The following is a 25071-nucleotide window of genomic DNA, read 5'->3' as shown; positions in this document are numbered from 1 at the left end:
CAGCTTCACTTTTTGGTGGTTAATTGGAGATAAAAGTCTCATGGACTTTGCTGCCAAGACTAACTTTAAACCATGATCCTTATATTTTAGCCCTCTTGGGTAGCTAGAATTGCAGGTATGAGCCACCAGGGCCCAGCTCAGTATTTACATTTTTAAATGAATTAACTAGAAGACTTAATAACAATTAATAATTGCCTTTTGATACTGAGTTGTCTTTCCTTTTATATCATGTGATTTTTGTTATTGTTGAAATTGTGGCTGGTAAAGTCAGTAGGTTCAGCCTTATTCTGTAGCTTTAGTACATTGGAATAACAGGATTTATAAGAAAAAGGGATAGAGTAAAACTCATGAGCAAAAGTTGAAGATAATTGTTCATTTATGTCTGTTCTTCAGTGCTCTTTTGTTCCTATATGAATGAATTTTTTGTTTCTTTCACTTTTTTTGGGGGGGGTGCCTTTTACTTGCTAGGCAGGTACTCAACTACTTGAGCCATACCCCCAGCTCTTTTTTTTTTTTTTTTTTTTTTTGCCAGTCCTGGGGCTTGAACTCAGGGCCTGGACACTGTTCCTGAACTTCTTTTTTTTTTTTTTTTGTCGGTCGTGGGGCTTGAACTCTGGGCCTGGGCGCTGTCCCTTAGCTCTTCAGCTCAAGGCGAGCACTCTACCACTTGAGCTACAGCGCCACTTCCGGTTTTCTGGTGGTTTTATTGGAGATAGGAGTCTCACGGTCTCTCCTGCCCGGGCTGGCTTTGAACCGTGATCCTCAGATCTCAGCCTCCTGAGTAGCTAGGATTACAGGCGTGAGCCACCAGCGCCCGGCTGTTCCTGAACTTCTTTTGCTCAAGACTAACACTCTTCCATACAGCACTACTTCTGGCCTTTTCTGTGTATGTGGTACTGAGGAAGCTTCATGCATGGTAGACAAGCATTCTACCACTAAGCCATTTTCCCAGCCCCATATATTGGTTATTTTTGGGATAAGGTCTCATATTCTATTCCCTAGTCAGCTGGGCTATCATCCTTCTTATTTATGCTTCCCATGGGGAATGACATGTATGCCATCACACCCAGCTTTTATTGGTTAAGACCAAGGTTTTGTGTAATCTCCCAATTTATACCTTTGAGTAGTTAGAATTACAGGCATGAGCCACTGTACCCAGCTTTGTAAAGAATAAAATACTGGGCTGGGAAGGTGGCTCAGTGGAGGCTTGCCTTGCATGCACGAGGCACCACATAAGCAGAAAAGGCCAGAAGTGGCGCCATGGCCCAAGTGATAGAGCGCTAGCCTTGAGCTGAAGAGCTGAGGGACAGCGCCCAGGCCCAGAGTTCAGGCTTCACGACTGACAAAAAAAAAAAAGACGAAAATACTTAACATTTAGAGCTATGGTGGTCTGAAAGTATATTCTCTGATAGCTTCTTTTTAATTTATTTAAATGTATTTCTTATTGGAAATAGTTTTAAACTGTCTTTTATTGATATTTGGGAGCATTAATGTTGATTTTTAGAAAATTAAAATATTTTTTTCTCTCTTTTAAACAGTGTTTCGGGTCGAGCTTTCCTGTACTGGCAAAGTAGATTCTGAAGTTATGATACTAATGCAGCTCAACTTGACAGTAAATTCTTCAAAAAATTTTACAGTCTTAAACTTTAAACGGAGGAAAATGTGCTATAAAAGTAAGGAACCTGTTTTAACAAAATATTTTATGTAGATGGGAGTGGATAGTAGATGACACTGTGATGTTCTGCTGCTCTTAACAGCAGAGTGCTGGCCAAAATGTGGCCTATATTCTGTGGATTTCCCACTGCTGCTGTCTGCTAAAGTTAACATGATGATAAGTAGAATGATGCATACCTTCTCAATTTGCTTCAATATGTACATGAAAACTAACATTAAAAATCTCTGGGTGTGTGAGTGTGTATCCCCCCCCCCCCCCCCCGTGCGTGCGTGCGTGCATGTGTGTGTGTGTATGTGGTGTGTGTGTGTGTGTGTGTATTTTTTTTCCCCTTGGCGCTTTCCCTCAGCTCAAGGCTAGTGCTGTGCCACTTGAGCCACAGTGCCACTTCCGGTTTTCTGAGTGGTTTATTGGAGATAAGAGTCTCACGGACAGGGGCTAGGAAGGTGGCTCGGTGGTAGAGTGCTTGCCTTGCATGCATGAGGCCCTGGGTTCAATTCCTCAGCACCACATAAGCAGAAAAAGCCAGAAGTGGTGCTGTGGCTCAAGTGGTAGGGTACTAGCCTTGAACTGAAGAGCTGAAGGACAGCACCCAGGCCCAGAGTTCAGGCTCCAGGACCTGCAAAAAAAAAAAAAAAAAAAAAAAGGCTCATGTACATACTTGCCCGGGCTGGCTTTGAACCGTGATCCTAAGATCTCAGCCTCCTGAGTAGCTAGGATTACAGGCATGAGCCACCAGCGCCCAGCTGGTATAATTTTTTTTGGTATAATTTTTATTTATTTATTTATTTTTTTGGGTCTGGTCGGGGAGCCTGAACTCTGGGCTTGGGCTCTATCCCTCTCTACCACTTGAGCCATAGAGCCACTTCTGGCTTTTTCTGCTTATGTGGTGCTGAGGAATTGAACCCAGGGCCTCATGCATGCAAGCAAGCACTCTACCATTGAGTCACCTCCTCAGCCCCTGTTATTATTATTTTTAATTTTTTGTTGGTTGTGGGGCTCAAACTCTGGGCCTGGACGCTGTCCCTCAACTCTTCAGCTCAAGGCTAGTGCTCTACCACTTGAGCCTCAATGCCACTTCTGGCTTTTTCTGCTTATGTGGTGCTGAGGAATTGAACCCAGGGCCTCATGCATGCAAGGTAAGTGCTCTACCACTGAGCCACCTTCCCAGCCCCTGGTATAATTTTTTATATTACTTTTTTTCTTTTTCTTTTTTTTTTTTTTTTGTCGATTGGGGGAGTTGAACTCAGGACCTGGGCTGCTATCTCTTTGCTCAAGGCTGGTGCTTTTGGACTTTTCTGCCCAGGCTGGCTTCAAGCCACCATCCTCAGATCTCAGCCTTCTGAGTAGCTAGGATTACAGATGTGAGCTGCCAGTACCCAGTTCATTTAAAGTTTTTATTCTGTTATGTTATATTGATTGTGGGGCTTGAGCTCAGGGCCTGGGTATTGTCCCTGAGCATTTTCACTCAAGACTAGTTCTGTACTATTTTGAACCACAGTACCACTACCCAGTTTTCTGGTGGTTAATTGGAGATGAGAGTCTTCCAGACTTTCCTTCCCTGGCTGACTTTAAACCATGATCCTTAGATCTCAGCCTTCTGAGTAGTTAGGATTACAGGCATGAGCCACCAGCTCCTGGCTTCATTTAAATTTAATATTAGTATTAACTCTCTCTTTGGGTACTCATGTAATTGGTTACTCTAATCATCTAGTTTGTTATATGTGATCCTAACTATTTCTTTACTAGCCTACTACATTCATTTTTCTATTTTTATTTTTTTATTTTTTAACATAGATGTTTTTATTGTAAAGATATTCTACAGAGGGGTTACAGTTACATGAGCAAGGTACTGAGTCGATTTCCTGTCGAGCATTGTTACCCACTCCTTTGTTTTTCCCCTACGGCCTACTACATTTAAAGAGCTGTCTGCAATAGGAAACGTATTTGTGCCATTATAGGCTGTTGTTGTATGGGGAGGGAATTGTGGGTTAGGCAAGTTTTGTTACTCTAGGACTCTGTTGAACCTTGCATTCTGCTAATGTGCCTCGTGAACCTCTATAAAGACAACGTAGTGTGTGGACTTTCCCATACTTCTTCACCACAGAAACCCCTTTTCATTGAGCATTTAAATAACACCCTTTGTCTAACACTGGTTTAGACTGCTTATTGATTGTACTGATGAGTATTAGAATAATAGTTTTCATGGTCCTGCAACAAATAACTTGTTACTTAGTTCAGGAAGTGTTCTTTTTACAATCTTTTTTTTTTTTTTTTTGGTCCGGTTGTGGGGCCTGAACCCTGGGCCTGGGCGCTGTCCCTCAGCTCTTCAGCCCAAGGCTAGCGCTGTACCATTTGAGCCATAGCGCCACTTCTGGCTTTTTTCTTTTTGCTTATGTGGTGCTGAGGAATCAAACCCAGGGCCTCATGCATGCTAGGCAAGCGCTCTACCACTGAGCCACCTTCCCAGCCCAGGAAGTGTTCTTATAGCACTCAAAACAACGTTAGACAAAATTGAAAAAATATTATAGTACTTAAAGATTTCAATGCAAAAGAATTTCTAATTTTTTTTCCCTCCCCCTTTTAATACAGAACTTGAAGAAGTAAAAACTTCAGCATTGGACAAAAACACTAGCAGAACTATTTGTAAGTTTACTGTATTATCTTTCTCCATTATTAGGGGTGAAAAATGGTTGATTGCCTGTGAGCATGATTACATTGAGCTTGGAAGCCTTAGGTTTTCTACTTGGTCAAATGATTATAGCACCTTATTGTTTATTTCACTGCTATATTACAATTTAGTATAGGTTAGGTGAAATTTTGAGTTTTGAATATTTTTAGAAGTAAATTCATATGTTTTATAATAAGCTGAAACCTTTTAGAAGCTTTGGACCTAAATCCTTAGCCAGTTTCATACAGGTTTATTATTATTATTATTATTATTATTCCTTTGTGTGCTGGGCTTTGGGCTTGAACTCAGGGCTTAGATACCGTTCCTAAGTTTTTTTTGCTCAAGTCTAGCACTCTACCACTTGAGCCACAACTCCACTCCCAGCTTGTTGGGTAGTTAGTAGGAGATAAGAGTCTTGTGGACTTTCCTGTCTTGACTGGCTTTGAACCTTGATCATCAGATCTCTGCTTCTTGAGTAGCTAGGATTATTATAGGTATGTATGAGCCACTGGCACCCAGCTCAATGTTAATCTCTTTTAAAGTACCTTAAGAAATCACTCACATCCTACAGTTATCCAACATATACTCATTTTTGATTTATCGCAGATAGCAGAATTAACAGTAATTCCTTAGTATCATCTGATAGCTGTTCATGTTCATAATAACCTGATTGTGTAGAAAACATCTTTTTATAATTTCTTGTACAAGTTGGGATCCAGTGGAAGCCTGTACTCACTGTATTTGCTTGATGTATATTGATTTTAAAAAAAAACCTCTCCCCTTTATAATCGATAAAATTATGTCATTTCCCACCTTCTGCATCCTGCTAGGGTTGTTTAACCTGCTTTTCTCTTTCTGGTAACTGATCTTAGAGTTTGCATTTGATTAGACTCAGGGCCAACTCTTTTGGCAAGAATAATTCTTGGGTGATTCTGTGTGCTTTCTGTTTTTTTTTTTTTTTTTTGGTCGGTCGTGGGGCTTGAACTCTGGGCCTGGGTGCTGTCCCTCAGCTCTTCAGCTCAAGGCGAACGCTCTAGCACTTGAGCTACAGCGCCACTTCCGGTTTTCTGGTGGTTTATTGGAGATAGGAGTCTCACGGTCTCTCCTGCCCGGGCTGGCTTTGAACCACAATCCTCAGATCTCAGCCTCCTGAGTAGCTAGGATTACAGGCGTGAGCCACCAGCGCCCAGCTGTGTGCTTTCTGTTTTATCCCTTTATCTCCCAAGGAGCACAAAGCATCTGAATGTCCCAAAGTAGATCTTTGTTGAAGGTAAAATAATATGAGAAATCGACAACTTGGTATAGAATATCTCTGAAAAGGAAGAGAAAACTTCTTTACAATGTCAGTATGTCCAGTAGCATTTTAAAATTCTGACAGTCTTACTTTTTTTTTTTTTTTTTTTTTTGTCGGTCATGGGGCTTGAACTCCGGGCCTGGGCGCTGTCCCTCAGCTCTTCAGCTCAAGGCGAGCGCTCTACCACTTGAGCTACAGCGCCACTTCCGGTTTTCTGGTGGTTTTTATTGGAGATAGGAGTCTCACGGTCTCTCCTGCCTGGGCTGGCTTTGAACCGCGATCCTCAGATCTCAGCCTCCTGAGTAGCTAGGATTACAGGCGTGAGCCACCAGCGCCCGGCTCTTACTTTTTTTTTTAATGCTAGTAGGATATCATTTCTCACCCCCCCCCATTCCTGAGGCTTGAACTCAGGGCCCGGACATTGTCCCTGACCTCCTTTTTGCTTAAGGCTAGTACTCTACCACTTGAGCCATAGTGCCACTTCCAGTGTTTTCTGCTTATGTGGTGCTGAGGAATTGAACCCAGGGCCTCAAGCATGTAAGGCAAGCACTCTACCACTGAGCCACCTTCCCAGCTCCTAATCTAAAACTTTGATGCCTCTTTTTTCCCACCAGTAAAGTCTGCTAGCAAGGTCTGTCAACTCTGCTTCCAAGCCCATTCATTTTCTGTGCACTCAGCTGAGCCACTGCCGTCCCTTTCTTGGGCTATCCTAGTAGCCCGCTAACTTTTCCCTGTTTTCTTCTCTTGCTCCTCTATACAGCATTCTTCACCCAGCATGCAGGTATCACTTTTGTAAGTGACCAATGTGTCATTCCTTTGCTTGACACTTTGCAGTGCTTCCTCATCTCACTTAGGATAGACTCCAAATTCCTCAGGTTTTATTCAGTGGAATTATGTGAGCATCCATTAATGTAATTTACACAAATCTCTCTGGTCACTCTAGTTCTGCTTTGTCACACATCTTTACTCCTTTGTCAGAATGTAGCTTGGTCTCCGTCTGTTGGTCTCCGTGTGTTGGTTTTCAGTTTGCCTTTCGGGTTTCTTGAGACGGTATCTTGCTGTGTAGCTCAGGCTGGCCTTAAACGTAATCATTTTCCTGGTCTCTTTTAAAATAATATAATTTTTTTGAATCAGTAAGGTCTTTAAAAATAGATCAGCAACAATGGAGGGGGTAACAATGTTCAAGAGGAAGTGTACTCATTACCTCACTCATGTAACTGTAACCCTCTGTATAGTATCTTTACAATAAAAAAAATAAAGATAATCAGTATTTAAAAAAATAGATCAGCAAAATATTGCCATGCTTACTAGCAGGGTGACTATAAATCATATATGATTTTATACTTTTAAGTGAAATAAAATTAAATCCTCCTTCTGGTGATTCACATTTTAGTTATATATTGCCAGCATGGCCAGAAGCCACATGTTCTACAGTCAGTACACTGTAGAACATTCCTTGGACTCAGAAAACTCTTAAGACAGCAGTGCCGCAGTATGGTTTTATGCCCAGGTATATTTTAGGTACACCACTTGTGTGTATCTGTTATTAACCAGAAGTTTCATTTAAAATCTTTTTTATGACTATAACAAAACATCAAAAAATGTGTGAGCATATACCAGCACACAAACGGTAACTGATAGAAATCAAAGAAAGGATGCATGAAGTGGAATTTTACAAAGAACATGTTACTCACTGTGTATATTAGATCACTAAACAGTCCTTTGTTTAAAAAGCTTAAATTACTTTTTTTTTTTCAGATGATCCTGTACATGCAGCTCCAACCACTTCTACACGTGTGTTTTACATTAGTGTAGGGGTTTGTTGTGCAGTAATATTTCTTGTAGCAATAATTTTAGCCGTTTTGCACCTTCATAGTATGAAAAGGATTGAACTGGATGACAGGTACTGTACCTTTTTTGGAAAGGAAAAAAATAAAAGTAGATATATACATATGTGTGAAGGTCCACATGTATCCAGTCACAATGGTACAAGGGTTTGTTAGCCCTAGCTAACAGAAAAATAATTTATCCTGATCACTGTCTTGCACCTCTTAAAATTTGGGTAGTCGTCAATTATAGCTTATTACTTATTGAGAACAATTCTCGTAGAAATCCAAGTGGTTTTCTATCCCCATTGCCATGACTTCTCCAGATTCCCATTGCCTTTAAAATTGCCCTGTTTCTTCCTTCTAGTTCCTCCTTCCATCATTTCCTATCCACCCATCCACAAATGAAACACTTGATTGAGTGTCTGCTGTGTATATCAGAGAGAACCTTTTGAAACTTACCAGTACATAGGCTTCACCTTCCAGAGATTCTGATGTTCATTGGTATAGGGTTGTATCTGAGTGGTTTTCTTAAAGCTTCCTGAATGGTTCTGATGTACCTTCAGTGTGAGAAACCCTGGGTTAGATATTATGCTGGATTGAGAAGATAATGATATACTGTTAACAGTGTCAAGTAGTTAATCTTTGACACTGGCTCATAATTATAAAAGTATATAAAATTGATGATTGTAGTACTGTAGCCTGGGAACACAAAAGGTGATTGACCCAGCCTGGGTAGGGCCGAGCTGACGAGGAGACCAGCATGTAAGATGGAATTGTAGACTTTTTTTTCACAAACCCACAGTTCTCTTTCCCATTCCTAATGACACCCAGTGATTCTCAACTGAGACATATTCTGACTGACATATTCCTAGCTTCATGATTTGGCTTTAACCCTTTGAACCTTTTCTCACCTTCTTATTGTCTCTCTAAATCCCCGCGCCCCCCCCCCCCAATCTGCCTGTTCTTCATACTTGAACTCCATTGCTATCTTATTAATGAAGTCTTTTCTAAGCCTCCCTACTATCCCTTTCTCTTCTTTCTGTGTCTATATGTCCATCTCAGTGGGATTATTTTACTTCTTCCTTCTACAGTTGTTCATTGTACTTATGTGCCTTCTCCTCACCCACCCTCCACTAGAATGCACTTTTTTACAATCAGGATTATTCATGGCTAAATCTCCCAATCTTAATACACTGTGGAGATAGTTTGGATAGGGGACATAAACAGGAACCCAAAAAGCCAGAGTTAGTCTGACTCAGTTCCTACCTTTAAATATTTTCTTTCTCCATTATATTCCTTTCCTTTTCTTGAGTAGACAGAAGATGTGAATAAGATTAGAAGCATATTGACGATAAGATTCAGAATTTGATTTATGTACATGGTAGTCTTGGAGTAAGACTTTACAGAGAAAGAAATGGCATTTGGAAGCATTCAAAAGAATAAAAGCAGTAAATAATACTTTGTATAGGATTATAAGTAGTGCTACGGGGGTTACCTAAGGATGTGGCATTCAAGTCTGTTTGTTTGTTTGTTTTGATCAGTCATGGGTGCTGTCCCTGAGCTCTTTTGTTCAAGGCTAGGACTCTGCCACTTACAGCCACAGCACCACTTCCAGCATTCAAGTCTCGATATACAGAGTCATATTTTCCTTGAATGTTTGTGTGTGTGTGTGTGTGTGTGTGTGTGTGTGTTAGGGCTGTGAACCCACATAGACCAGGTTTGTGCCATACTTTTAGATCCTTTTGGGCATACAGTGAAATAGTTCCCACTCCTAAGTCAGTATTCCATTTCTCTCTATGTTTTTTAGATGTTATTTGAGTAAGAGCAACAATATTTTCAGAGCACAGCCCAGTAGTTAACAGGAAAGCCTCTGAAGCTAAGCCATTCTGAAGTATGTCTGTAAAACTTCTTTGTGTTACCTCCTTGAGTGAGTTATGTAGCCTTTCTTTGTCTCAGTTCTCATTTGCAAAGCATACCTAGCAGGCATATAAGGTTATAATGTCCTAAAGCCGTAACTTCATTCTACAGCAGAGTTAATATCTACATAATGAATTTTTCTTCCTGCCAAAAAACAAATGTAGGGTTTCATACCATAGTTGGCAGATACATTGATCCTACAGTGGCTCAGCTATGAAAATCAGGCAGGTCCCCCATCTCCCCCTGCTGCCTGTCATAGTCAACACAGGTTCTTTGTACCTAGCGTCCTGCTTCACTTACTGCTTTCGAGCTTTTCCCTCCACTCAGTGACCTGGTAAGCAAGTGAACAACTGACACAGATAGCCAGTAACACTTCAGTTCCACAACCTCTCAGAACTTCTGAAGAGTGCCACCTGCTGTTTAGTTGAAGGGAGAAATGGGAGTCCATGTTTATTTAGCAATTGGTGATGTTTGCAGGTAGTAGTACCTAAGTTGTGCGTTCGCATACATTATAAATTTAAGCCTCACAGAATGTTGTGAGGTAGATTTTTTTAATCCCATTTTATGATGCAAGTCAATAATTTCTAGTCAGATGCTTGAGTAGTACTCAGATCTGCACTTTCTGTAGCCCTGTAGTTCCTTATTCTAAGGATCAGGGTGCATCATGTTCATAATAATAAAAGCAACTAGTAGTATGAGGGCCAGGCAGTGTGAGCATGCTTTACTTATTCGTCTTTCTTGTATACCTGTTAGCAGTTTGGTCATGAGGTAGTAGTATCTTATTTATGAGGAGTTTGGGACTCCAGAAGGACTGAATAGTTTTGCCTAGCTCATGATTTCAACACCTATGCTATCTCTTTATCATACCAACTACACCTGTAGACTCATGTAGATCAGTTCTTGAATAACCTCCACCCTTAAAAATTCTTCCAGGACTGACCACACGGTGGCATGCTGAATCCTTGAGATGCAAAATATCTTTAGCAAAGTAGGTAGGAAAGCGGTTTTTATTGGTGGGCATCCTTAACTTTTCAGAAGTGTTTTAGTTACAGCAAATAATAGTAGGTTTTTTTTATTAGTGATCAAAAAAAACATAGGGGTTTACAGTGCTTATTGCCTTCATGTTACCTATTTACATTTTTAAATACATGTATGGACTTCTGAAATGAAAAAAAATAAAACTTCGTGGAGAATTGTTGCAAAATACATAGTCATTATATGTTTTAAAGTCACCAGTCTTTGAAAATACAGAGATAGGTGTAGACAAGTAGGTTAAACAATTCTGCATACTTAGGAAAGTTGGACCCTCTGATTGGACTTCACTAATTGTATACCTAAAAGGCATGGAAGGCTATCCTGCCATCTGTTCTCACTCTTCAGGCTCACCTCGTAAGGTTAACTTCTGTACTTCTGCGAAATAGGAAGGGCTAAGACATGAGACTGGAATGTGCCCAAGGGTGATCTCTGTAGGTCAAGTTTGTTACCCAATGTGTGTGCATGTGTTTGTGTGTGTGTGTGGGGGGAAATGATTGGGAACATTTGTAACACTCAAACACAGGATTAACAATTACATGTGTCTCCCATTTTCTGGATCTCTTAGCTTAGAGTATATAACATTATTTACTGTTCCATACCAGAGACTTCTGGGAACATCTGTAATTCTTTTAAAAAAGTGCCATTGGGGAATTGGGAATTGTGATTAAACAAGCTTGAACTGGATAGGATACTTCTTCCCAAGCTTTGAGCATGTTGGCACATTGATTTGGTTTATTTTCTCATCTGTAGGCCATTTGAGTCACAGCCATCATTAAAAGCCCTTCGTTTTGCTCCTTTTATGAACATAAACAATCTAATTAAGTGGCTCTTTCCTTGAATGGTGGGCCATATTTCTTCATTCAACATACCCTATGTGAGGTTCAGGGATAGCATATCCTTATTGTGAGGCCTGAGAACTGGTACTTGCGTTTCTGAATAACTGCACAGGTGAACCTGCATGTATAAATGTGTTAGAAACAATCAACATTTGAATACATCTCTTAGGGTTCATTTCCCTAATATCAACTTATCTGACCTTTTCTGCTTGACTCAGACATATACTAGTTATTGCAAATAAGGGAATGCATGTTGATTTTTAAAGGTAGAAATAGAGCTCTATCTTACAATGTGAATGAAATTTTCAATAAGGAATCTGTGATTTTTGTGCATTACTGTGATCTCCTTTAGGGTTTTAGGCAGGCTATAAAGCTACTTGCGTTTTTAGGACAAGAAATTTCTTGTGAAACTCACCTGTCACATATTTGTCTCCTAAAAATTTTTTCAGCATCAGTGCCAGCAGTAGTTCCCAAGGGCTTTCTCAGCCTTCCACCCAGACGACTCAATATCTGAGGGCCGACACACCCAACAACGCAACTCCTATCACCAGTAAGAGTTAATTTAATTCTAATGCCGTTTTCCGTGGTCTGTCGGTGGTCCCCTATGGTTATTGTACTAGTGAAACACGTACACCATGCCACTAACATGATTTGTGCCAAATGAGATCTGATCTTTGGCCTTTGTTTCTAGAGCATTGAATGAAATTCGGGTCTTGAAAGTAAAATTTGAGATGAGTTGCCAGAACTAGTTTTGCTTTGGGGCAATTTCATTAATTAATTATATTAAATAGCTACTAAGTCACTTCTCTAGAGATGTATGCTAAAGATTTTTAGTATGCGTTTGAGCTACCAAAACAGTTTGAATTTTTATGAATTGTTTGATGGTCTTATGGGTATGTAAAGATTTTATATACATTATTTACACCATTTTTGTATGGTGCTGGGGATTGAACATATGGTCATATGAACATATGATAAGCATGCACTGTACTATGAGCCATACCCCCAGACTTTTAAACTGTTTTCTAATTATAATAGAATGCTTGCTAGGGGTCTAATTCTACCCCTTTCCCCAGCAATACTGGAGATCAAACCCAGGACCTCATGGCATGCTGGTTAGTCATTTTACCACCAAGTATATCTCAAGCCACTATTCCTCACTCCCCCCTACTTTTTTTTGTAACTTGTAGGGCTTGAAATCAGGGCCTAGGCACTTTCCCTGAGATCTTTTTGCTTAAGGCAAGTACTCTACCACTTCAAGCCATAGCACCACTTCCAGTTTTTGAGTGGTTAATTGGAGATGAGTCTCACGGGGACTTTTCTGCCCAGGCTGGCTTTTAGCCACAATCTCAGATCTTAGCCTCCTGAATAGCTAGGTTTATAGGTGTGAGCCACCAGTACCTGGCTCAATTTCCTTTTTATGAACAGATTTTTGATGTGTGTTTTCACATGCTTTAATATGAGATGTTTGAAGGAAAATAACTGAACTACTTGACCCCAATACCATAATAAGGGTATTTATATTGCTTGGTCTGGCTTTGTTGGCTCCTCAGGTTATCCTACCTTGCGGATAGAGAAGAACGACTTGAGAAGTGTCACTCTGTTGGAGGCCAAAGCCAAGGTGAAGGATATAGCAATATCTAGGGAGAGGATAACTCTAAAAGACGTACTCCAAGAAGGTATTTATTGTCTGAATGTTGGTTTTGAAAAAATTACTTTTGGTTTCCCCTTTTTTAGATTTTAATGTGCTTTATACAGCTTTGGTGCAATTCTTAATTTTCAAGTGTACACAGAATCCGTAAGTGTTTGTTAACTTTAAGGTAGATTTTGTGTTTCAGTCTAACTAAAGTCATCATTTCCTAGCAGGCCGCTTTGAAATACTGTACTCCAAGTCTTTTCTTTTTGAAAGAATATGGATTGCAGCAAATGGAGTAGAATGAAGTTAAGATTCAAATTCTACTCCCAGGACTTATTACTCTGTATGACCTTTGAGAAATCATGTGACATCTAAGAGCTTCGGTTTCCTGTTCTGAAAATGTAGAGTGTTGTGGTTAAGTAGTAGTGTTTTTGATTCTTAAGACTAGTTATAAAGATTAGACAAGGGGCTGGGAAGGTGGCTCAGTGGTAGAGTGCTTGCATTGCATGCATGAGGCCCAGGGTTCGATTCCTCAGCACCACATAAGCAAAAAGAAAAAAGCCGGAAGTGGCGCTGTGGCTCAAGTGGTAGAGCACGAGCCTTGAGCTGAAGAGCTGAGGGACAGCACCCAGACCCAGAGTTCAGGCCCCACAACCGGACACCCCCCTACCTCCCCCCCCAAAAAAAAAAAAAAGATTAGATGAAATGATGTTCATGACATGAATTAACAGCTAATAGTATCAGGTAGAGAGCACTAGCCTGTCCTTTCCCTCTTGCTGGTCCTCACTTCTTTTTTCAGTTTTAGGATATTGATGAGGGAGATTTGAGAATTACTTTTTTTTTGTCAGTCATGGGGCTTGAACTCTGGGCTTGGGTGCTATCCCTGTGCTCTTCAGCTCAAGCCTAGCACTCTACAACTTGAGCCACTGCTCCACCTCTGGTTTTCTAGTGGTTTATTGGAGAAAAGAGTCTCATGGACTACTCTGTCTGGGCTGGCTTTGATCTCAGCCTCCTGAGTAGCTAGGATGACAGGCGTGCGCCACTGGCGCTGGGCAAGAATAACTTTTTTACACTTTTTTATTTTGGAATGTTGTAGATACATATTTTTCCTGTATTCATCTATTGGTTAGGTCAATCACAGGTAGTAAGGAAATTAAACTACTCTCAATGGCAAGTAGTAAATAATGGAAGCAGATTTTTTTCCTTGTTTGTTTTTCAGCTATGAATACTATATTTTATAGGCTTTATTAACATAAAACTTTATTAACAACTAGTTTATAGACCTGCCCTCAAGAGAGTAAGTAGACGTGTTAACATCTCCTAATGAGTTAAAAGATTGAGAGCCCAATGATGCATGCTTGCAGTTTCTCTTTGTCTCTATAAACAGTATAGAATAAGTAATCAGTTGTGGTGGTATCATTTAAGGAAAAGAGGAAGTTGGAAATCACGTGGAGTTTTCCTTCATGTCTCAGAGGTGTCATAGTTTGTTTTAAACCTCTTGAGAGAAGACAACATGACTAATTAACTTCTTTTTTGGTCCCAGAGCTTGAACTCAGGGCCTGTGTACTGTCCCTGTTTTTTTGCTCAAGGTGAGCGCTCTACCCCTTTGAGCCACAGCTTCACTTCCAGTTTTTAGGTGGTTAATTGGAAATATAGAGTCTCACAGCCTTTCCTGCCTGGTTTTGAACCTCAGTCCTCACTCCTCAGCCTCCTGAGTATGTAGGATCACAAGTGTGGATCACAGCACTTGGCTAGGATGCTTCTTTTTTTTTTTTTTTTTTTTTTAAATGGGCCTTGAACTAATAAGGGCCTTGTGCTCTCACTAGCTTTTTCTTTCTTTCTTTCTTTTTTTTTTTTTTTTTTTTGTCGGTCGTGGGGCTTGAACTCTGGGCCTGGGCGTTGTCCCTTAGCTCTTCAGCTCAAGGCGAGCGCTCTACCACTTGAGCTACAGCGCCACTTCCGGTTTTCTGGTGGTTTTATTGGAGATAGGAGTCTCACGGTCTCTCCTGCCCGGGCTGGCTTTGAACCGCGATCCTCAGATCTCAGCCTCCTGAGTAGCTAGGATTACAGGCGTGAGCCACCAGCGCCCGGCTAGCTTTTTCTTTTTTTAAATGCAAAATGTGTTTTTTATTTATTACTTTCTACAAGGTGTAACTTTTTTATGGTAAAGGTAATGTACAGACGGGTTACAGTTACATAGGTAAGGAAATGAGTGCAATTCTTGTACTGTTACCCCCTCCCTCGTTTTCTCCTGTTACCCCTCCCCCCCAACTCCCCTGTCCTGCACATGGTAAAGTTCATTTCCAACACAGTGTTTTGTGAGTATCACTGTTGCAGTGGTTCACCCTTTGTCCTTTGTTTCACCAGTTATGTGATTTCCCCTTCCCATTCGGGTACTGAAATTAACAACAATAGTGATATCAGGGAGTAAGCCCAAAGGGGAAAAACAAAAGAAAATAACTGCATGCAGTACACTAAGAAAAAGAAACAAAACTTGTTTCCATATTTTGTAGTTCATTTCAGTTAGCATCTTTTTTTTTTTTTTTTTGGTCCGGTTGTGGGGCCTGAACTCTGGGCCTGAGCACTGTCCCTCAGCTCTTCAGCTCAAGGCTAGTGCTCTACCACTTGAGCCACAGCGCCACTTCCAGCTTTTTTCTTTTTGCTTATGTGGTGCTGAGGAATCGAACCCAGGGCCTCAGGCATGCAAGGCAAGCGCTCTACCACTGAGCCAACTTCCCAGCCCTCAGTTAGCATCATTTTATAAGGTCATATATACATAGCTATTGAGCTATTGTGATCCTGTGCTAGAACTATCGCTAGGATGCTTCTTGCTAACAGTGTCCTTATTACATTCAAAGTTCATTTTAGCCACCCCCCTTCCCATCCCAAAAGTTTCTTCGTACTGTTAGTTTTTAAAAATACATTTTACCAATGACTTGAGCATCTAAACAACTTATGTAAGACCTTCTAAATAGTGAGTGTTTGAAGGATGGAGCCCAGATTAGCTTTGTCTAAGATCTGTGCCCTTTGGAAGTGGCGCTGTGGCTCAAGAGATAGAGCACTTGCCTTGAGTTGAAGAGCTGAGGGACAGCACCCAGACCCAGAGTTCAAGCCCCACGACCGACCCCCCCCAAAAAAAAATTATGCTATGAACTCTATTACAATGACAGCAAAATATTTAACTATGTTATAGTACATAGTAAGATACATATGACTCTTTAATATATTTATCTTTCTTAAAATGAATATAAACCAGAAATAACCACATGAATTCACTCAATAAGCAATCATTCATTTGAAAAAAAAAATCTGTGCCCTTTGATACTCCCCTTCGAGTCTCCTTTTAAATCTGTGCAGCGACAGAGAGAGTTGGCTTTTCTCCTTTCATTGTTGCTCTGAGGCTGATCTCAGAAACTCATAAATAATAACCCGTATCGATAGCCCATCACCAAGCTCCAGTGCTCCCGTATACTTATTTTAGATATGGTGTGTGAAAAAATAAGTTAAGATACTTTATAGTTTCAAAGAACCTCTCTTACAGTCATTTAGTAACAATGATCTGGGTCATTTTACTCTAGGGCTAGAACAATATTGTTGATAATAAATATCCTTGTGTTGCCCTGTGTTGAAGTTAATTATACCAGAAAGTTATAACTATGAAGATTTCATGTAATCTCATAGAATACTTCTTTCCTTTTAGGTACTTTTGGCCGTATTTTCCATGGGATTTTAGTAGATGAAAAAGATCCAAATAAAGAAAAACAAACATTTGTAAAAACAGTTAAAGGTAGGAACTTTTCCCTCCATACTATTTAATGCTTTCCTGAAATTTGACTCATGCCAACAAAATTCTGTCCCAGTTTCCTAGTATGTGCCAGACCTTTTATAGTCCATGCTAATTTAGCTCACATGAGGCTAGCTTTTGAGAAGCTAGGCTTAGAAAATAGAAGGTTTATAAATTAAGACATTAAATATCTATTCAATATTAGTCCAACTTGTTGGTCCAAGGGATGTGTACATCTGAAACTTTGATAAATATTACTATATTGCTCTCTAAGTATAATTGTTCTCTAAGCACTATCTAATTTTCATGAGCAGAATATTCTTTTTCACATAATCTCCTTTTGGATTATATTTTGGAATGTGACACCTAAGTTTTTATTAATTTACATAAATAACTCAATTTCCTGTCAGTTATGCAGTATTATTTGTGTATAGCTTATTACCTAATTCTGGTAAAATAGACTTTTAAAAATGTTAGGACTTTAGTTACTTAAAACTGGCATTCATAAAAGCTTCATCCTCCTTCTCTTCTTCCCTCCTGTCCCCTTCCTTGTATTCTTCTTCCTGTCTTATTGGTGCCAGGTTTGGATTTCAGCCATCTCCAGACCTCATGCATATTAATCAAATGCTCTCTTCAGAGTTGCATCTTTAGGTTTTTTGTTTTTGCTTTTTGCTTAGTTTGATAAGAAAATGTGGTAACATATAGGGTGCTAAATGTCTTGTCAGTTCCTGATATATATTTAAATAAGAAGACACTAATTTCTGAAAAATAAATTTAGCACTTTAAATGTAGAGCATGAGAGAAGGATCAAATTACATTTTATGAGGTGACAAAATTTTAGATGCCAAATTAATTTTATAAGAACTATGTGTCTTAAAAAAGAGCCGGGCACTGGTGGCTCATAGTATTTGTTTTGTTAACCCATTCTTTCCAGCTCCCAAAACATTCTTAAATGTTTAAGGTAAATCCTAGTAGGTTTTCTGGACAGTAGTTTATAATTACTCTGTAAATGTAAACTTTGAACCATAAGTTTACATATAAAACAACTTTTTTGTTTTACCTTTTTTTTTTTTAAAGGAAACATTTCTCCAAAGTCTTCTGTGTTTGCAACTATTCTATGAATTGCAGTGAGTCTTGACTTACTAACCAAAGTGATTTTCATAAAGAAGAATTAGGTTAAGTCTGGATAGGGGGAGAAAAGGAGATAATAGCGATATGAACACACAATGTGGATACTGGGACTCTTTTACTAGATGCCATGTCTCTTCCCATGTAGACTTGAGTCACAATCCTTTGGTTGTTTCTCTGTCTGGCCACTGAAATTAGAATGGGAGGAAATGAAAGCACAGCGGGTTCCTAGCCAACGTTATTGTCATTGTTTCTGTATGGGACAGAGAGGAAGTGCACCCAGGGTACTTGGCTCAGAATCATCAGATACTTGCATATGATTGAATATCTTTGAGATTCATTCTTTCAGAATGTATTTTTCAAATGGAAACTACACATTGCGGACAAAGTTTCTTCACTATTCTGTATATGCTCTGTCCCATGCCTCACAATTAGAATTTGAAGAGTATCAATCTTTTTAAATGCAGAAAATTAAGTTTGGCTTTTTAAAAAAAGTCAAGATTTTGTGCGGAGATAATGGAAAATTCATTATAAATATCCATTATAAATGAATCAGTTTAAAGTTACTGGCATTAATTTTTTATTTTCTTTAATAGTTGCAAAAGCTTTACAATTTTGGAAAAAATTTAAAAAATCATTTTGCTGTAATTTTTAGAATGTAAATTATACTACTCCTTCCAATTGTGTATATCTTGAAAGTAGACTTTAAGAAAAGGCAAAGGAGTAAACTGAGAGAAAAAAATCCAGGAAGTTTTTTTTCTTAATAAATGAATAAAATTATTTTTTTCTCCCATTGAAAATTTTCTTAAGTCATTTTTAATTCAAAGATCCTTTTTTAAAAAAGATTTTTTTTGTGGAGGTCCTGGGGTTTGAACTCAGGGCCTGGACACTGTCCCTGAGCTTCTTTGCTCAAGGCTAGCATTCTGCCACTTGAACTACAGCTCTTCTTCTAGCCTTTTGGTGGTTCATTGGAGATAAAGAGTCTCACAGGCTTTCCTGCCCAGGATGGCTTTGAATCATAATTCTCTGATCTCAGCCTCCTGAGTAGCTAGGATTACAGGCGTGAGCCCACCAGTGGCTGGCCAAGTGTCCATTCTTTAATAGACCGTACTTAGAAAAGTTAAGGATTTTAAAAAAACACAAAGAAAAGTACATGTAAAATGGTATCCCTGCTCATGTATTGGATCTCCTTACCAGCTGAAAGGAAGGTAAGGATCTCAGTCACTGGGTAAGGAACTCCAGCAATTAACTAGTTTTCATTCTTCCAGAAGATCCTCCCAAACCCTAATAGTGTGGCCATAATTTCATTAAAAATTATTTAGATCATACAAAGAGCAGTAAAGGCGCATTCTGACATTTACTAAAAGATCCCAAATCTTAAGCAGTTTTTACTATTTTAGCAGATGTTGTGGAGCACTCCTTTTCCTAAAAAGTAGCAAGCAGATCAAATCTTTGGCTTTCTACTCATGCTTTTTGCATTCCTGCGGAAGTTTTTTTGTTTGTTTGTTTTTTGTGTTTTTTTTTTTTCCGGTCATGGGGCTTGAACTCTGTGCCTGGGCACTGTCCCTCAGCTCTTCAGCTCAAGGTGAACACTCTACCACCTGAGCCACAGCGCCACTTCTAGTGGTTTTCTAGTGGTTTATTGGAGATAAAAGTCTTAACGGCCTCTCCTGCCCAGACTGGCTTTGAACTGCGAACCTCAGATCTCAGCCTCCTGAGTAACTAGGATGACAGGCGTGAGCCACCAGGGCCCCGGCTTTCCTACAGATTTTTTTAAGAGAAGTTTTGGGGAGAGGATACTGATGATTAATGGAAGAGAGGGGATGAAGCACCAAAAGAAATTCTGAGAGACTCGGAAACAAATGAAGTTTGATATTTCTTAGCTCAGACAGAGTCTCACAATGTAGTCCAGACTAGCATCCTCTTGCCTCAGCCTCTAGAGTGCCGGAAATGCAGGTGTGTGCTAAACCAGTGTAGTTCTCCGTTGTTGGATACTTTTTTTTAAGAGTATTCCGGTGGGAATGTGAGTGTGCTTTAGTTGCATGTTGCTTCTTCCACCTCCCCAACATGCCGCCGCTGATGGGCCTATTTCCACATTCTCAATCAGGCTGGCAGGCAGCTAAATTTGCGCCCTCCTGGTGTAACTTGGATACCTGTACTTAGGAGTGAGGCTGGAAGTGATTTTACAAATGTATTGGTTTCTTGCATTTTCATTTCTCAGTAAACCATATGATTTCACTCTCTACCTATGTCATTTTTCCCCCCATACCGATTTGTGTTAGCTCTTTTTAAACAAGGAGATAAACGGAAATTAGTCCTTTATATGGTTTAAGTGTTACAGATAATTTCCTGGTCCATCACTGCTTTTTTTCTCCTTTGCCTATGAAGCTTTCTCCATTTCTAATTTTCAATGAGACTCCAGCTTTAGGCTGGATCTATGTAGATTTACTTGTAACGTTCAATGGGAATTTAGCTTACAGTCCAAGATAATTATGTCCTAACAGTAGAAAATATGGTCCTTTGTATATAGTATTATCACTCTACCCATTTCCTTTTTTATGTAGATCAGGCTTCTGAAATTCAGGTGACCATGATGCTCACGGAGAGCTGTAAGCTGCGAGGTCTTCATCACAGGTGAGAGCAGAGGCCGCCGGCGTCTGGATGCTGGGCGCCGCGTTCCTCTGAGCTGTTTCCTTAAAGAACGCTGTGCTGTGACAGGTTCTAGATGGAAGCTTTTCAGGATGGCTCATTTCTTTTTTTTAAGTTTTTAATATTGTTTTTCTGAACATAAATGTAAAATGCATTCTCTTTTTTTTTTTTGGGGGGGGGGTCCAGTCGTGGGACCTGAACTCTGGGCCTGGGCGCTGTCCCTCAGCTCTTCAGCTCAAGGCTAGCGCTCTACCACTTGAGCCACAGCGCCACTTCTGGCTTTTTTCTTTTTGCTTATGTGGTGCTGAGGAATCGAACCCAGGGCCTCAGGCATGCAAGGCAAGTGCTCTACCTCTGAGCCACCTTCCCAGCCCTAAAATGCATTCTCATTGTACCGTTTACAAGTGAAGGGATAAAAAGTAGCATGTAACACTCCACTTCGATAATTCCAGCTAAGGTTTAATGAGATAGCTGATACATATTTCTGGCATATTTGTTTTTTACAGAGTAGAATGGTAGGGTTAAAAGTAGAATGGTTAAAAGATATGTGCTACTAAACTTTAGAGCACGAAAACCAAAATGAACACTAGATGCAGTGATGGTTAACATTTTTGCCATATTTATTTCACATTTATGTGAAATAAATAAATGTCTGTCTAGGTCTATAATCTAGGTCTAGGGGTTGAAGCATGGCTCAGTTGGTAGAGCACTAGCCAATGAACAGAATCATCCGGTACCAAGTTCAGTCCAGTGTCAGACTCCCCCCTTCCTTCCCCCCCCTCAAAAAAAAGATACCTAGGTTTAGATGTCAATCTGTCTGTATATTTTAGTAAATTAGACATCTCAATGTTTTCAGTATACATTTTTAAAAATGAGCATTTCCTACATTAATGACAATATTATCTTTTCCCTTTTCCCTCGCTTGCTCTATGTGTGTGTAGGTGAGTTGTGTGCATGCGCATGTGTGCGCACATACATGTGTGAGCAGTACTGGGGCTTGCACTCAGAGCCTTATTCTCTTAGCATTTTCATTCACCATTGGTGCTATACCACTTGAGTAACACCTAGTTTCATTTATTAACAAAGCAAGCATGCTTCTTGATAAAATAATTTGCCTAGCTTTTCATGTCAGTAACTAAATCTGTCTCCATTTAAAAAACACATAATGGAAAAAAAACACATAATGGTTTACTGAATGGATATGTGTCATTTAGTCATTGTATGAATTAAAAAAAAATACTAGTGGTTCTATGCCTAAGTAGTGAAAATGTCTTACCTTCTGAGGCAGGAGAGACATAAATGCAGCATGTGTAGCAGTGTCAGTGTCAACACAGACTTTTTAAAGCTCTGTATATCCTGCCCGGGCTGATTGTGAACCATGATTCTCAGATCTCAGCTTTCTGAGTTGCTAGGAATGACAGCTGTGAGCCACCAGTGCCCGGCATTTTTCTTTGGCTTTTGAAGGCCTAAAAAGATGGCACAATAAGAAATCAATCAACTGGCATTGAAAATGAAACCATTTTTTGACATTGTGGTAATTAGGAGGCAACTGTTTCTGATAGGATATAAAATCCTTACAGCTCAGCTTCAGCAAACATGAGCAGTTGATCTACCACAGCTGCAGAAGAAAACAAAACGTGGGATGGGGGAAGAGGGAGGAAGTTCCTTTAGTTTCAGATTCCAAAGCAGATGTCTCAACAGGTTTATCATATACTCCAGACAACGATGAATATAACCAACATTCATATTTCCTAATATCATTGAAAAAAAAAAGGAACCAAGGGCCTTCAAAAAGAAGTTTTTACCAGTATTGATGAACAGTGAGGTGCTCCTTTGAAGAGTTAGTTATATGGCTCAACAACATGGCCTTCCACTGACATTCCAAGACTAGAAGTTACCATTTGCAGACGAGTCGATGGACATATCATCCCTTAGGCTGTATTTTCTAACAAACACATTTTATCTCCTCTTGGCTTTTGACAAGAACTGGGAAATGATCAGTTGGAAGCGCCCTTTTTGGCAGTGTTGAGAGTGCGTGATGTTCTGTTATGTTGATGGTGGGGGAAAGTGCCAGAAGTGTTTTTTACACTAGCATATCCTACCCAGCACTTTTGCACCTAGCCAGTATTCTTACCCTGATGAAAAGTCTGCACTCCATCAGCCAAGAAGTACGTGACAGGGATAAATGTAGACAAAGCAAGGGTTTTCCCAAGAAACAATTTTATATTCACTTGTAGCCCTAAATGTGCCTTGGCTGAAAAATGTTTCAAGTGAGCATTTGCAACATCCTCTAGGCTGATTAAGGGTGTGTGGCTTTCTGGCAGTTCCAAGATACCCTCAGGGAACAAAGTGGGGTGACGTACTGAATTGGAATATTTGATAATGAACACTGGCAGAGGAAAGTATATGTCTTCTAAAGGTTGTAGCTGGTTATGGTTAATTGTTTATCTTGGCTATGTGTAATACCTTGTGTAGTTAATCTGAAAAAATGAATTATTAATATGTAGAAAGTATATCATGCTTCTCATTTACCATTGCAGTTCATCTCACCAGAATTTAGTGACTGTTTTACAAAAGGAATATATACTCAACTGAGAGAAATTTTAGGAAATACAGAAAGACAATATATAAAGTCAAAGACAACAACCCTCTCTTTATATACATACACACATATACATAGGTACTTTTTTGTGTGTGCTGGTCCATGGGCTTGAACTCAGGGCCTAGGCACTATCCCTGAGCTTTTTTGCTCAAGGCTAGTGCTCTACCACTTGAGCCACAGCCCTACTTCTGGCTTTTTGGTGATTCATTGGAGATATGAGTCTCGTGGGCTTTTCCGTCCAGGCTGGCTTTGAAGTGCAGTCCTTAGATCTCAGCCTTCTTAGTAGTGAACTACTGATGCCTTACTTACTTTTGGTATATTGCTGCAGGTTTTTTTCCTTTCTGTACTTAAAGTTGTCCTGTAAACATGAATTTTCCATATTGCTTTCCTTTTGTTTTACTCAAAAACTTCTCTTTGTGACCACTGAATTGTTATATGCTGTCATTCTTTTACTACTCCTGGGCACTTGTGGCATTGGCATTTTACTACTAATACTACAGTAGCCTTGTTCAAGTAGCTTTTTACATTTGATATTACTTCTTTGTTAAACATTTTTAGAATTTACTCAAGTATGAATGTTTCAAAGACTTATTATATGTTCCAAATATTTATTAAATGTTTATCTTCATGGCAAAAGATAGAAAGTATTGAATATAAATATTTGGAAACTATGTTAGTTTCTGTTTACTAGCTTAATGAAAAAAGAAACAGTAACTAGGACGAAGTTACAGAACCGGGCTGGGAATGTGGCTCAGTGGTAGAGTGCTAGCCTAGCATTCTTGAAGCCCTGGGTTTGATTCCTCAGTACCACATACACAGAAAAAAGCTGGAAGTGGCGTTGTGGCCAAAGTGGTAGAGGGCTTGCCTTGAGCAAAAGAAGCTCAAGGACAGCACCCAGGCCCAGAGTTCAAGCCCCAGGTCTGGCAAAATAAAAAGCTGGGCGCCAGTGGCTTAACTCTTGTATTCCTAACTACTCAGGAGGCTGAGATCTGAGGATCGCGGTTCAAAGCCAGCCTGGGCAGGAAAGTCCATGAGACTCTTATCTCCAATAAATCACTAGAAAACCAGAAGTGGTGCTGTGGTTCAAGTGGTAGAGCGCTGGCCTTGAGCTGAAGCGCTGAGGGACAGCACCCAAACCCAGAGTTCAAGACCCACAACTGACCAAAAAAAAAAACCTTACAGAACTTTGGAAAAAATTAGCAGTTATTTCCAGACATTAGTGGAAGGAATATTATTATGAAATAGGTTGAAATGTTTATATGTGCTCCATAAAAATTAAAATATAGGAATAAGATCATCTACATGCTTAGTGTTATTTCACACATGATAACAACCTCTTTCAGTTGGTGTGATCCTCATGTTACAAGTATGAAAGCTAAGCTTAAGTCATCTAGATATTAAATGGTAGAGTTTTCAGGTACATTAATTCTAGATCTTGTATGACTAAGGATTTTTCAAGACATTTTTTAAAAAATTGTCCATGGTGTGGACATTTTAAAAAAGTTGATTATAGCTAAGTAGCTCACCTCTGTAATCCTAGCTACTCAGAAAGCTGAGACTAGGAGAATCACAGTTTGAAACAAGTCCAGTCAGGAAAGTCTGCAAGACTCCATCTCCAACTAACAAAATGCTTGACTGGTGATATGGCCCAAGTGGAAGAGAGCCCAGCCCAGAGTGTCAGGCCAAGCAAGAACAGGAGACCCTGAGCTCAAGTCTCAGTACTGACACACACGTATACACACTCACACACAAAAAGTGTGGTAATAGCGTTATTATTCTTAGGGCCAAGTCATTTCTAAGTGTCTGAAGTGGCTCCCCCTCCCCCCCATGTTAAACACAGTTTGGGGTAAAGATTTACCTATCAAGAAAGCACATTTATGGGCACACTTGTAAATCAGCTGTAAACAAACCAGAACATTTATAATGAAAACTTCTTCATCATGAATATGTTGTTGAGTATGTTCAGGATTTTGTTTGTTTTAAATTGTTTATTTAAAATAAGCCCCTAATAAATATTT

General features: G+C 39.6%; 1 protein-coding gene across 1 annotated transcript in view; it reads left to right on the top strand.

Moving 5' to 3' along the window:
- Ryk (receptor like tyrosine kinase) overlaps positions 1-25071 on the top strand; it is a 69291-nt gene that overhangs the window by 33382 nt on the left and 10838 nt on the right. Inside the window, exons 4-10 of the mRNA XM_070005443.1 lie at positions 1539-1673; positions 4265-4318; positions 7396-7540; positions 11704-11804; positions 12808-12933; positions 16591-16677; positions 20367-20436. Coding sequence (XP_069861544.1) covers positions 1539-1673; positions 4265-4318; positions 7396-7540; positions 11704-11804; positions 12808-12933; positions 16591-16677; positions 20367-20436 — 718 coding nt within the window. The remainder of the gene's footprint in view (positions 1-1538; positions 1674-4264; positions 4319-7395; positions 7541-11703; positions 11805-12807; positions 12934-16590; positions 16678-20366; positions 20437-25071) is intronic.

The sequence above is a fragment of the Dipodomys merriami genome, unplaced genomic scaffold (genome assembly GCF_024711535.1).
Source record: "Dipodomys merriami isolate MVZ:Mamm:240054 unplaced genomic scaffold, mDipMer1.0.p SCAF_68, whole genome shotgun sequence".
NCBI lineage: Eukaryota > Metazoa > Chordata > Mammalia > Rodentia > Heteromyidae > Dipodomys > Dipodomys merriami.
This window is presented reverse-complemented; position numbering and strand designations above follow the sequence as displayed.